Source organism: Spodoptera frugiperda, chromosome 2 (genome assembly GCF_023101765.2).
Source record: "Spodoptera frugiperda isolate SF20-4 chromosome 2, AGI-APGP_CSIRO_Sfru_2.0, whole genome shotgun sequence".
NCBI classification, from domain to species: domain Eukaryota; kingdom Metazoa; phylum Arthropoda; class Insecta; order Lepidoptera; family Noctuidae; genus Spodoptera; species Spodoptera frugiperda.
Window position 1 is genome coordinate 6,610,895 of NC_064213.1, and position 12,825 is coordinate 6,623,719.

At 34.6% G+C, this 12,825-nt stretch overlaps 4 protein-coding genes across 4 annotated transcripts; 2 read left to right on the top strand and 2 right to left on the bottom strand.

Annotated features, from left to right (window-relative positions):
* Positions 1–560: 560 nt before the first annotated feature.
* Positions 561–2,026, bottom strand: LOC126911596 (uncharacterized). Its single transcript, XM_050699509.1, has 2 exons — positions 633–2,026; positions 561–576 (listed from the first exon to the last, which is right to left on the bottom strand). The coding sequence occupies exons 1-2, from the start codon at positions 2,024–2,026 to the stop codon at positions 561–563; spliced, it is 1,410 nt and encodes a 469-aa protein (XP_050555466.1).
* A 2,136-nt stretch (positions 2,027–4,162) lies between these two features.
* On the top strand, positions 4,163–5,588 carry LOC118269373 (LDLR chaperone boca). Its single transcript, XM_035584439.2, has 3 exons — positions 4,163–4,470; positions 4,585–4,839; positions 5,079–5,588. Exons 1-3 carry the CDS (start codon positions 4,340–4,342, stop codon positions 5,251–5,253), a joined length of 561 nt encoding a protein of 186 aa, XP_035440332.2. The 5' UTR covers positions 4,163–4,339; the 3' UTR covers positions 5,254–5,588.
* LOC118269374 (replication protein A 32 kDa subunit) lies at positions 5,583–7,414 on the bottom strand. The gene is made up of 6 exons (XM_050702707.1): positions 7,259–7,414; positions 7,059–7,141; positions 6,748–6,969; positions 6,475–6,660; positions 6,085–6,296; positions 5,583–5,770 (listed from the first exon to the last, which is right to left on the bottom strand). Exons 1-6 carry the CDS (start codon positions 7,266–7,268, stop codon positions 5,686–5,688), a joined length of 798 nt encoding a protein of 265 aa, XP_050558664.1. The 5' UTR covers positions 7,269–7,414; the 3' UTR covers positions 5,583–5,685.
* Positions 7,415–7,670: 256 nt separating this feature from the next.
* On the top strand, positions 7,671–12,389 carry LOC118269135 (spindle assembly abnormal protein 6 homolog). The gene is made up of 12 exons (XM_050702642.1): positions 7,671–7,935; positions 8,014–8,177; positions 8,360–8,516; positions 8,909–9,094; positions 9,271–9,428; positions 10,131–10,290; positions 10,389–10,457; positions 10,711–10,854; positions 11,151–11,358; positions 11,652–11,835; positions 11,973–12,085; positions 12,177–12,389. The coding sequence occupies exons 1-12, from the start codon at positions 7,819–7,821 to the stop codon at positions 12,317–12,319; spliced, it is 1,803 nt and encodes a 600-aa protein (XP_050558599.1). The 5' UTR covers positions 7,671–7,818; the 3' UTR covers positions 12,320–12,389.
* Positions 12,390–12,825: the final 436 nt, after the last annotated feature.

Consider the following 12,825-nt stretch of genomic DNA (forward strand, 5'->3'; position numbering starts at 1 on the left):
GGATTGAACTTAAACTGAACTTAAAATTATGTAAAATTAAAATTGACACTTGTAACTACAAACTGACAAATTATAAGTTGATCTCAATCAATCGGTTACTGGTAGAATGCACAGTTTGGAAGTCGGTCGTTTGATTGTGGATGATTTTAAAATTCTACCTAATAACCAACGAACTTGTGGCAAATGTTTTCCACCTACTAGGATGACTATTTAACCACGACCATAAAACGGTAGAAAGATTGAGAACATCTGCTGCCTCAATCAATGATCTAGACAACAAAACTGCTCCACACAATTCTAGACGTGGTATGTTGACCTGCTTGACAGGAGCCACTCTAGTTCGTGCTACCAGCAACGAAACATGTACCCCGTCTACAGCATTTCGTACTCGCAAGTAAACAACTGCTGAATACGCGATCTTGGAAGTGTCACTAAAACCATGAAGTTCCAACTTATCCTTAAACTTACTTCGAAGCCATCGAGGAATTCGAACCTTGGTAAGAAGTGTCAACTCTACACGGTAAGTATTCCATTCTTGTACTAGTAGTTTATTTAATGCTTCATCCCAGCTTACTCCTGCAAGCCATAACTTTTGAATAAAAGTTTTTGCTAACACCTCACTTGGTGCTAACCAGCCTAGAGGGTAGAACAATCTGGCTATGTCAGATATAACTTTTCTTTTTGTTACAGGTGCGGTCGTCAGCGGAGCAAGATTCATCGTGTATTGGAAGCTATCATCGTTCCGGTTCAAGGTAAGTCCAGGTATTATTTTAATTGTACTATCTAATTTGATCTCTAAATCCTTATTCCTTTCTCTTATAGGATCTGTTTGTTCTACTTCTCTTTTCGTTTCCTTCATTTGATCTATTATTTTCATAATTTCCTGATTCTTGCTTTTCCATTTTCCACCATCTCTTACTACGGCGTGGTGTGGTAAGTATACCGCTTGATCTTTTTTATCATCGCCTTCTTTTACAGGTCGAAGATGTCCTAACTGTAAGTACTCGTTTATTACTCCTATGTATTTGTCCTTTAAGCATGTGTCTTTACTTAACCTTTTTTCTAATGACTTGAGTCTCATTTCAGCAATGTAACGCGAACCCTTGCAAGCAGGATCATCATTGCGAAATGGTAAGCGTACTATATATCTCCCTGTATCATCTCTTACTGTAGTTTTGGTATACAGCTCTTCACACCTTTGCTCCTCAGGATTTAATATTCTTTTTGAACTTGTTTGCTCTTCGATCTCCCAAGATTTTCTTAGAAGATTGTCCTCGTTAAATTGTGCACAATTGACACTTATATTTTTAGGAAGATGCTGCATTTCTTTATCATTTGAACTGGCTACTAACCCAGAAAGGATCCACCCTAGAGCAGTATTCTGAGCGATGAGTGTACCAGTTGGACTTCTCACGATGCCTTCCTTAATAATGGAAGCGTAGGCATCCGCTCCCAAAAGAATATCAATTCTGTTGGGAGTATTGAAATTTGGATCTGCGAGAGATAAGCCATAGCTATCAATCCAGTCAAATGAGCTTATATTCATACTCTTTTCTGGTAAGTATGAAGTGATCTTAGTTAAAACGTAGGCGTTTATTTTCAATTGGAAATTGTCATCTATCTTAGATTTAATTGTCAGAGTGACCATATATTTTGCTGCGGTTGAACTATTGTTTCCTAGACCAGTAATAACACCACTTACAAGACTCTTTTTCAGTCTTAGCAATTGCACCGTGGCCTCAGTAATAAAACAAGCCTGAGACCCCTGATCAAGTAGGGCTCGGACGGTCATAAACTGACCCGTCTTGGACTCTGCTTTGATTAGCGCAGTAGCTAACAAAACTTGGCTTGGCTTAGCTATTTTGCCAGTAGACAAACATGCAACAATCTGACTATCGTTAGTTGAATTACTATCGACAGCAGACTTAGTTGCAGTGTCTTGAACTTGGCTATCCTTTCCTGTGTTGGCATCTCTGTTGAGATGTAACAAGGAATGATGCCGTTTTTTGCAAATTCTACATGACATTTCCTTTTTGCAATTGTAAATTGTATGGTTACTGCCCAAACAATTAAAGCAGATTTTATTTTTTGCAACAAATTCACGCCTATGATCCACTGATTGTTTCGCGAATTTCTTGCAAAAGCAAAGTTTATGCGACTCAGAGCAATACTCGCAAAGCATGCTGGATGTCTTTGTCGCCAACATTGCCTTTGGACTATGAGCGTGTGCGATATTACTGCCCTGGTGAACTTTCTTTGGCTCTATAAACTCTAATGCACGGAACCGACTTTCTATGAATTTCTTAAATTGTTCAAAGGTGGGCAACTCGTTGCTAGAGTCAGTAGAAATGCTAAGTTCCCACTGTTTGCGTGTTTCATTGTCAAGTTTGAAAGTGACAATATGGATTATTATGACATCCCAAGTGGTAACATCAATTTTTAAGTTTGTTAGAGCACTCAAACAATCAGTTGTTGTATCCAACAACTCTTTCAAACCTGACGCTGATTCTACGAGTAACCGTTTTTGAGCGAATAACCTTTTCAAAATACAATTAGTGAGATACTTTTTATTAGCATAACGCCTTTCAAGTTGCAACCAACATTGATTATAATTTGCATCTGTGATAGGTGTATGCCTAATTAATTGTTCAGCTTCACCAGTAAGATGTCCTTTCAGATAATGAAGCTTTTGTACATTATCTAAGGAAGGATTATTATGAACTAAAGATGTAAACAAATCATAAAATGTGGTCCATTCACTATATTTCCCCGAAAAGGTAGGAATTGAGATTTTTGGTAGTTTAACCAATGAACTTGTTGCTCTAGACATTGTGTTTGATTCACTACCCTTTGGTGCTATAGATTCCTTGGCCTTTAATTTATTTAAAGCTGACTTCATAGCACATTTATATGTTATGTAGGTATCTTCAGTAGTGTCGTATATATCCACAACCTTTTGACTAACATCTTCTAATTTATAGGTTTGATAAAGTTGAGACTTTGTATCTTTAAATGATGACCAATCGTTTTCTAATAATTCGAGTCTTGTTTCTATGTATTCAACAGTTAGTCTATCTTTAGGACTCTTCTTATAATTAGTCAATGCCTTTGTCATCACACTCTGAAGATCCTTCAAAACATTTATTTGACCTTCCATTTTTACAATCAAAATTTTTCTAAGTCCAAAATAATCGAAATTTTTCTAAGTCCAAAATAATTCATAAAATTTTACAAGTGTTTTGGAAAACTCTGGCGGATTTCGGGCATAGGTTCCCCGTTCCCCCGTTTTTATTGAAATTATTCTAAGTCCTAAAATAATATACACAAATTATTCTAAGTCTAAAATTTACAATAAAATTATTAAAGTTAAAATTGTCTTTGATATAAAGTTCAATTTAGCTTAGCAAATTGTTCTATGGAAATTGTACTCACAGTTTTTCACTTCACTCACTCACGATGGTACAGGTGGCGCCCTCTGCGGCGTCACTTGGAACTTCAGCTGCTTTGATGAACTCTCGAAGAATGGGCTTCGATGATAAAGGTGGCGCCCTCAGCGGCCACTCGATGAACTCCACAGGAACTGAGCTCGTCAACTTGCTGGACGATGCTTCTGCGGGGTGCCCGGTACTCTTGCTGCAGCAATCCACTGCGAGTACCCGAGCGTGTGCCACTGGCACGGGTGAACTCAAAAATTCAGACAGTACTGCGTCTGAACCAGGGTCGACGGACCAGTGTTAAGATCCGGCTCGAAGGACCAATGTTAATTACCGAAGTAATTGTTGACCTATTGTAGCTAATAGGGTTGAAATTATACCACTATTTAGGCTTGAACTGCTGGTTCGTATATTTGAACTATTTATCTCAACATGGTCACACGACCTCATTGGATTGACCTATTTGGACTGTTTGGTCGCAGCACGACTTATGACAATACGACTATACGACGACATTTATTTTGAACTATTTGTAACGAAACCATAGCTCGATTGCGGCAACGATCTAGTTATAAATTTGAACAATAAAAAATTGCCTCTTATCTAAATCGATGTAACGAAACCATAGCTCGAATTTAATTGCGGCAACGCCATCTAGTTATGAAATGTGAACTAAAAATAATTAATATAAATAATATGGTTTCGTTACTTCTTGTTAGGATTTGGTCTTCAAATTGATTGTTGCTGTGTCGGCGAATCGGTGATCTCGCTAGATCTGTGAATTCTTGTTTGCGAATCCCATAACAAGAAAGTGTGCCACTGTTTTGTCGATATCATTCTATTAAATCAATACTATTAGCGTATAAGTAATTAATCACCAGTGAAAAGTTTTTATTTAATTTACAATGAACAAGATATTATTTTTTTTAGTTTTTGTTTGTATTTCTATTAGTTTAGCTAAGAAACCTAAAGATGAAGAAAAGCCGGATTGGGCTAAAAAGGATATAAGAGACTTCTCTGACGCTGATATGGAAAGGTAATTAAGTTCTTCAAGTAAAAAATCGTATAAAATGAAACGTGTATGTAGTAACTGTAAACAAGCTTTACCACTACTTATAGTAGAAATAATCAAATATCTACATATTTTCAGATTATTTGATCAATGGGAAGAAGATGAGGAACCTTTGCCAGAAGATGAATTACCGGAACACCTTCGAAAGCCACCTTCAATAGATTTTACTAAACTGGACATGTCAGACCCAGCAAATGTCTTACAGGCAACTAAAAAGGGACAAACTTTGATGATGTTTGTCACAGTAGCAAACAAGCCTTCCAGAGCAAGGACTGAGGAACTGACAAAGATCTGGCAGACCAGTTTGTGGAGCAACCACATTCAAGTAGAAAGGTTAGTTGTAACTACCATATAAATATGCATCAATATTCTTTAGAATCTTCTAAACACATTTCTGACAGAATGAAGTACCTATTTTTGCTTCATCTATGTCCTGCACGCATTTCCAGACATGCAAACTCAAACATCACACTGAGACCAAACCTAGATTGTATTGATAACACAGTGCACTGCAGCCAGCAACCAGTTGTAGTCTATTTCATATAATTCAATGTCTTGTATTTCTGTTTCAGATATCTAGTAGATGATGACAGAGCAATTTTCATGTTCAAAGATGGTTCTCAGGCTTGGACTGCTAAGGAATTCCTCTTGGAACAGGAAGAACTCAAAGATGTACAGTTAGAAAGTCAAACATATACAGGAAAGAAACCTGATGTTAAAAACAAGTCTCTTCGTGATGAATTATAATAATGTTATTATAAGCTACATCTATAGCATAATAATGAAGTTTCCAGACAGCATTTATCAACAATAATAGCAGCCATTTTCAATGATATTGTTATCACTATAGTTTTATTTACAGCACTTGGAAACTGATAAAGATATTTTTTTGTAACTGTATTAAGAATTAATTTATCCTCTCTATTTTTTCTACATTATTTTATTATACATAGGAGCTTAACTTTATAAATATTTGTTTGTGTCGATTTAAATCTGTACATAAAGGAAATCAGTTTATTCTGAAAAGGTTGAATCTATTTTTCACAATTAATTTTTTTATAAATAAATTATGTGAATGTGTATCTAGTTTTTTATTAAAGTAAAAATACAGTGATTATGGGAGTATGTAACATTATTGATGCAAAAAACAAACTTAAATAAATGGTATGAAATGTGGAATTAGAAAGCATCAGTTGCACGATAGTGTTCTTCATCAATTGTGGAATAGATATGACCTTCACCACACATCCATTCAAGAATATTTCTGAAAAAGAGAAAAATAAGTTAACATTCAAGCAAATTGATTCTGCTATTTAATTCTAAGACTGGTAATTGGTATCATGAAATAATAGAGATTCCTGTCCAAGCTTGTTGGAAAGGGATTCATATTTATAGTTGTGGAACGTATTTGCATCCCAATTATAACTCGTCAAGTGCTTTTTACACCAATGTCGGTGCATAAGGCAGTACATTTGCCAAGGTCGAACAAGCAATGAGTTATCAGTACTTGACAGAGACTTATGCTTGAGTATCATTCTAGAATACCATTCTAAATCTTTTAAATGGTGAGGTACTTACTCAAATTCAACTTGTGACATACGATCCTTGAGGCTGCTATACATGTCTTCTTTACTGATACCCTGTTCCATAGTAGAAGCCCTTATTAGATTGAATACCATCATTTGCCGAGGATTGAGGCCATTTACTGAGCCACTACTTTCAGTTACTCCAACCATAGAATTTGCTGGTAAACCAGTAGCAAAAGTGGAGTTGTTGGTTTCAACTTTTTCCTGTAAAATAAGCAAATGAATATTACAATAGCATTTTACTAAAAATAAATAATAATTAATACACAATACATTAAGTATGCCTTCGGTATCTAGATATATTTGTGTACAGTAAAGTTAGAATAAACAAATAGGTTCTCAATTATGATTCACAAGATAGTCGAATAAAAATCATAGTTACCTTTTTGGAATCAGATTCCATTTTGAGCCTATTTTGTATACAGTGTAAGTAGTGGAATGTGATTGCATTGACATCTGTTACTGGCATAATTTTGAAGGTCATCAGCACTTTCCTTCCTTTGTTAGTTTTCACTGTGCCAAATACTTCTATGTAGTCATCCACTTGCACTTTGGGTGCGGATTTATCCTATAAGAGAAAGAATTGAATTTAATACAAAATACTTTTCAGATATTGAAGTAGTACCTACTAAATAAGGCATATATTAAGGATTACCTCATCATCAGCTGCATCCTGGTCCAGCCAAAGAACAGCTCTCATTCTTCCTGTAATGTCTTGTAAGGTGTACGTAATTTTAGTGCTTTGCATTCGAATGTTTCGTACTCTGGCCACAATACAGACAATCTGGATTTCTGTGCCCCATATTTTGACACCATCATCACCACTGTGGAGAGCTTGTTTAATTACAATTGGGGCTGTACGTGATGATCTGCGAGCCTAAATAACATAAACGATAAGGATAGTATTGTATTATACAGTTTATCACAACAATGTGTAAGTACGTAATCATTATGTCCAATACTTACGGATTTTTGAGCTTGATTTGGTGTATTTACGTTGCCAAATTGGTTGGGAGAGTTGAAGAAACCTCCACCAACTGCAGATTGATCTAAAAGCCGGCAAACAATGGGTTAGAGTTATATTCTGTAACATTATCTTTGAATCCGTTGGTTTATCCAATTGGATAGGTATACGCGTTCAACAAAGAACTATAAACTGTACTTACCATTCCACATTGTTAAGAAAAGCGATGAAACAAACACAAGACAAGTTTTAAGTTTTATTACAGGGAAATGGTTTCAAAAACGAATTAATGTAACTTGATTTTTGACAAGTTTCAACATGTCTTTGAAGGGCGGGAAATATCAGTTTGGAAAATTGACATTATCACCATCTTGCTAGAGTAAAAAAAATCTTATTTCAATGAATAACTGAAATATATATAAAAGTAATAGATGAGATCGAAAGAAGCCCTATAATAACTACAATTTATCTCAAAATATTTCACATTACAGACATAACATACTCACACAAGTACAAGATGAAAAAACCGTTAACAATTTATACGTCTATTATTTTTAAATTGATTGTCTGTGATCACTATACAAACTGTCACTACTGTCAGTTTTGTTTGACAGTTGTTTTCAAACAAACAAAGTTGTTAGCTGTTGTTGTTTGGTTGAATATTTTTATTATTTGAAGACTATAATTATAATTTGATCTTTCGCACGCAGTATTATATATAATTTTAATCTTTAGTTTTCGTAGATATGTTAACTTGTAAAAATGGCTTTTAAAACATTCCACAAGGAGAAATATTACATTACCTTTAAAAGAGGTTTTGAAGACTGCAAGAAAGATGTGACCGTAACGATTGACAAACTATTTGAAAGCGATGCTCTGGTAAACTAGCTTACAAACTTATCTGCTACTAAATAATAATATACAATATCTAATTATTCTTTTACACTGTATTTTCAGCGAATATCACTATCTGACGACGAGGATCCCACATTCTTGTGTGTGCTGACGATAACACGCATGGACTATGAAGATTTAAAGAAGCAGCAGGGTCTCCTTGTGGATTTTGACAATTTCCCGTCACAGCTAGTAAGGCTATTACAACAATGTGCTTCAAATAACATGTAAGTATGATAAACTTGTCATAAACATCACATTTTTAGATGATAATTATTAAAAGTATGTATCTGTTGCATTTCATAGACCCAATAAACCTTTTAATTAACTAGAACTTTACACAAATTCCACCCCTAAGTATATACTGACAAGGCTTATTTTTGTATAATGTTATCTTTACATCTTTCAGGTTCTTGATAATGGAACAGAAGAATCCTATCCAATATTATTTAGAAGTAGTAGAACATAATGAATTTAAGAGACTAGTGCATTTATCTCTGAAGACTGGACCTGCAACTGACAATGAGATCAAGCAGCATATGGCCAGTACAATAATACAGTTAAAGGTAAAGTATAACAAGTGTAATAACAAGATTTTTTCTGTAACACTAATTTTTCTGAACCGATACAACCTCTAAACTTTCAAGAAAAGGGTGTATTCCTTTTTATCATAAAGGCCAACAATGCACCTGTTACTTTTCCAGTGTTGTGAGACTCTATGGGTGGAGCTGATCACTTACCATCAGGTGATCAGTCTGCTTGTTTGCTTCTTATCCCTTAAAAGTGAAATATAATAAGTTATTGGTTCCCGTAAATGAGGCTGAGCCTGTTGCCTAAGAATAGAAACTATTCCAGATTCCATGCTATTACAGAGAATTTTTCTTACCAATGAGGGAGTATGTCGCTATTCACAACAAATAAAATACCAATTTATATCATTTTACTTATCTATTTACAGAAAATGTTAGCATCATTCAAAAGCTCGGCAATGAATAATGAGGCAGTATTAAATGAAAAATGTTTAAATATGGAGAGAAAGATCCATGATTTGACACATACTGTGACAAGATTGGAGGAAGAAAAGTTAAAATATGAAGTAGACTTTAAGGAGACTTTAAAATTAGAAAAAGAGAAACTTGTACAGGTAAATGCAATAAACATTTCTTTACTTACCTTTTGGATCAGCAACCTAAAGTGTAACTTCTCATACATAGGAAAAAGGCGAAATCTTTCGCCTTTTTCCGTGACTCTTAGAAATAGTATCATTTTAAATTAAACTCTAAGCATTTAATTATAACACTTATTACTTCTCTATTTCAGGAAAAAATGCTCTGGCAGCAAAATGCAGATTTGAATCTAAAAACACAGCTTACAACTTATCAAGAAAACTTAAGCAAGAAAGACAAACAAGTAGACGAAATAAATTCTCATTGCAGGCAACTAAAAGACAACATTGGACACCTAGAAAATCAATTAAGGTTTATTTTTCAGTATTTATTTCAATGAGGCTTTAGCAAAAACCTATGAAATCCACTTTGTCAATATTTTTTTTATAACTTTCTGGTTTCAAACCATACTAGAGGCTTATATTCTATTCTAGAATGGTAATTATTTATTTATTTTTATTTATTTATAGCCTTTTTTATTCGGACATGAAAGGAATAACTTAAGCTATCAATGCACTCTTCCTCCACTTCTGCGTGTCCGTTTGCCAGGTGGCAAAGGCCTCCTCCAATCTTCTCCATTCTGGCCTTTCTATGGCCACTCTACCCCAAGTGATTCCCGCAACCTGTCTGATGTCGTCGTCCCACCTTTTTTGTGGTCTGCCTCTCTTTCTCTTTCCATTCCTTGGGTACCATTGTGTGACCATTTTACTCCACTTATCCCTTCCTCTGATCATGTGGCCTGCCCATTTCCACTTTTGTCTCCTCACTTTGAGAGTGATGTCTTGGACCTTTAATGGTCAGAATGGTAATAATGAATGTCAATTCTTATTGGACATCTAATAACTACATATAATCTACAAAGTACTACAAGTTCATCCACAGCCAACTACAGTCCACTGCTGGACTTTGAGCCTCCTTAACAATTACATAGTTTGCTGATAATAGTCTTGATGTTTTACGGAAGTACAATCTAATTTCGAAAGAGGAATATTGACCCTTTTTAAATGATTTCAGTGAAAAAACCCAATGTTTGAATATGTTAGAAAAGGAAGTGCAAAAATCTCACATAGAAGTAGCAACACTGAAAGCTAAGAATGCGTCATTAGAAAGAGATATCATGGAAAAAGAAAAGCAGTATCATCAATTGAATTCCAAATGTACTTATTTAGAAAAGGTTTGTATATCAAAATATTTTCATTGTATAAGTTTGTATAAAACTTATTATAACATGTTTTGTAATTGATAATTTAAAAAATCTATTCTTCTTTACAGACTATAAAAGACAATTCTGATGTCATAAAAGAATTGAATAGTTCTCTTCAAATAGCTAAAAAGGAAAAGGTATGCTTCTTTCATCATTATAATTACTGCCAATCATTTAATGATACTTAAACTATCTCTTAGTAACGATTTTGTTCCGAAAACAATTATTAACCCTTTAACCGCCGCAGTTGTTAATATTTAATATTTCATAGTTGCTTATATACAACTGCGGGTATGTTAGGGTTAAGGATATTGTTAAGTAACCATTAATTGATTCTGAGTACGGCAGTTACTGGCGTTAATATACTAAACTTATCATTCCTTTTCACAGTTAAGTTTGGAGGAACGGTTAGCTCTGAGTGAATCTCTCGTGAACAGGAATAATGATGCTGTCCAATCAACATCAGAGCAACTTTTGAAGGCAAATCAAATTATTTCTAAACAAAATGCTGACTTGATTGAGATGAAAGAAAAGGTAAACCGATGAGAATAGTACATTGTGTAACTAAGAATATTTTAAGTATTTAACTTTTATAAATTGAATCACATATCATCTGATCTTATACTTTTATTATACAAAGCTGAAGAGTTTGTTTGTTTGAGCATAGTACTATCTGAAACTACTGGTCCGATTTGAAAAAATAAAGCCCATTTTCGAGGAAAGTTATAGGCTAATAAACATCACGCAACGATTAATAGCAGCCGAGCAGTGCAGGAGAAATCGCGCCAGAGTCACTAGTTTAAAAATAATATGGTAATATAATCTTTCAGTTACTATGCAGAACAGCGATAGCATTAGAACAAGAAAAGGTTATAGATCGTAATAATAATGAGATGGAAGACTTAAGAAGTAGAATCAGCAGTACCACCCAGTGCATGGACAGATTACAAAAAGAATTAGACGATTTAAAGGAAAAATATGAGGCTAATGAGAAAGCTCTCAAAGACAGAGATGAAACTATCAAGAATAATAATATGGGTAAGATATATATTTAAAAGCCTTTCATTTTGTCTTTAAAACATAGAAAAGTTAAGGGTTTGACATGGGTCACATATAGAATGCAACTTAGATGCTCCGGTTCGAAAGGAAGAATGGGGAACGGGGTTTTTAGTCTGAAAGATTCTGACACTCCACCTCTCCTCGCCCAATGCGTGAGAAGGCATGGGATGATTCCCCTCTCCCCCTCAAAAATAACTCCATTATCTATGTAAGCCAAACCTATTTCAGCCAAATCAATGGTTGTGTTTAAAAACGAATTTCTTCTTTTTCAGTGATCCAATGGTTACACAAAAAATTGGATAACATGGAACCATCTGAGACAGGACCGGCCAAAAGGCTGGGTATACAAGCAGCAACCAGTTCGACGCCATATTTTCTGTCTAGAAACCACAATCACACTGATTCTTCACATGGCTTGACTGAAGAATCTATTGACTTCTATGCCACCTCCAAATCGTAAGTAATTCGATATTTTTTTATAACAAGAGAAGTTTAAATGTGAGGGATTCCATTATTTCGGTATGATAAATTAGTATTCCACATTTATTTCTTTATTCTAATGTATTTGGTACTATACTAAGATTTTCTTGTAGGACATCAAATTTGGAAGAGTCACCCGGTCCTGCAGTACAAGAAAAGGTTTCAAAAGTTGGGCTTGATCCAAAATATCTGCAACCTTCTGAAAGTGATAATCAAATGGGAAAAGGTAAATAACAGATTTTTCTAGCTTTTACACACTTTAAAATACTTACGTAGCTAACAAATATTTACCTTTTTAACCTTTTTGTTGTTTAAAGGTGCAAAAACGAAGCCTAACCCTCCAAGTCAATCGGGCAAAGAAAATCTAAATATTAATTTACCTAAAGTGAACTACAGGGAAAAGAAAACGACGCGAGGATCCACCTATCGAGCAACACCTGTTTCAGCCTATTTTCCTTAAGTTATCTTATTTGTCATAAGTTATTTGTCATGTAAAATTAGTGCAATAAATGAAATTAACCACATTTAAATTAGACTTTTTATATAACGTCGGAACATCATACCATTACAGATTGTGTATCGTCATTTCGTATATATTGGTAGTGCTGCTGAGAATATTTGAAGACCAATAAAAAAATTTTATGCATTACCAACTTAGGATTCGAACCTAAAACATCTTTAATTGCTTGTGGTTAACCGACTTATGAAGCCACCAATGAGTTTGTAATTTATTATCTTTTCATTTCCTGGTGCAAACAAAAACATGCAGGTATGCGGGTTTTTAAAATTCACGGTTTGTCGAAATTAGTAACCCCACACCTCGCAAATGTGAAGATAAACCTTACTGGTTAGTAATCCTAGTGTAACCCGAGTAACATAAAATAGAAGTGCTTATGATTTAATCAGTTCAGAAATAACTTAGTTTTTGAATTTCCCGCCAGCTGGCCACCTGTTAATCCTTTATTC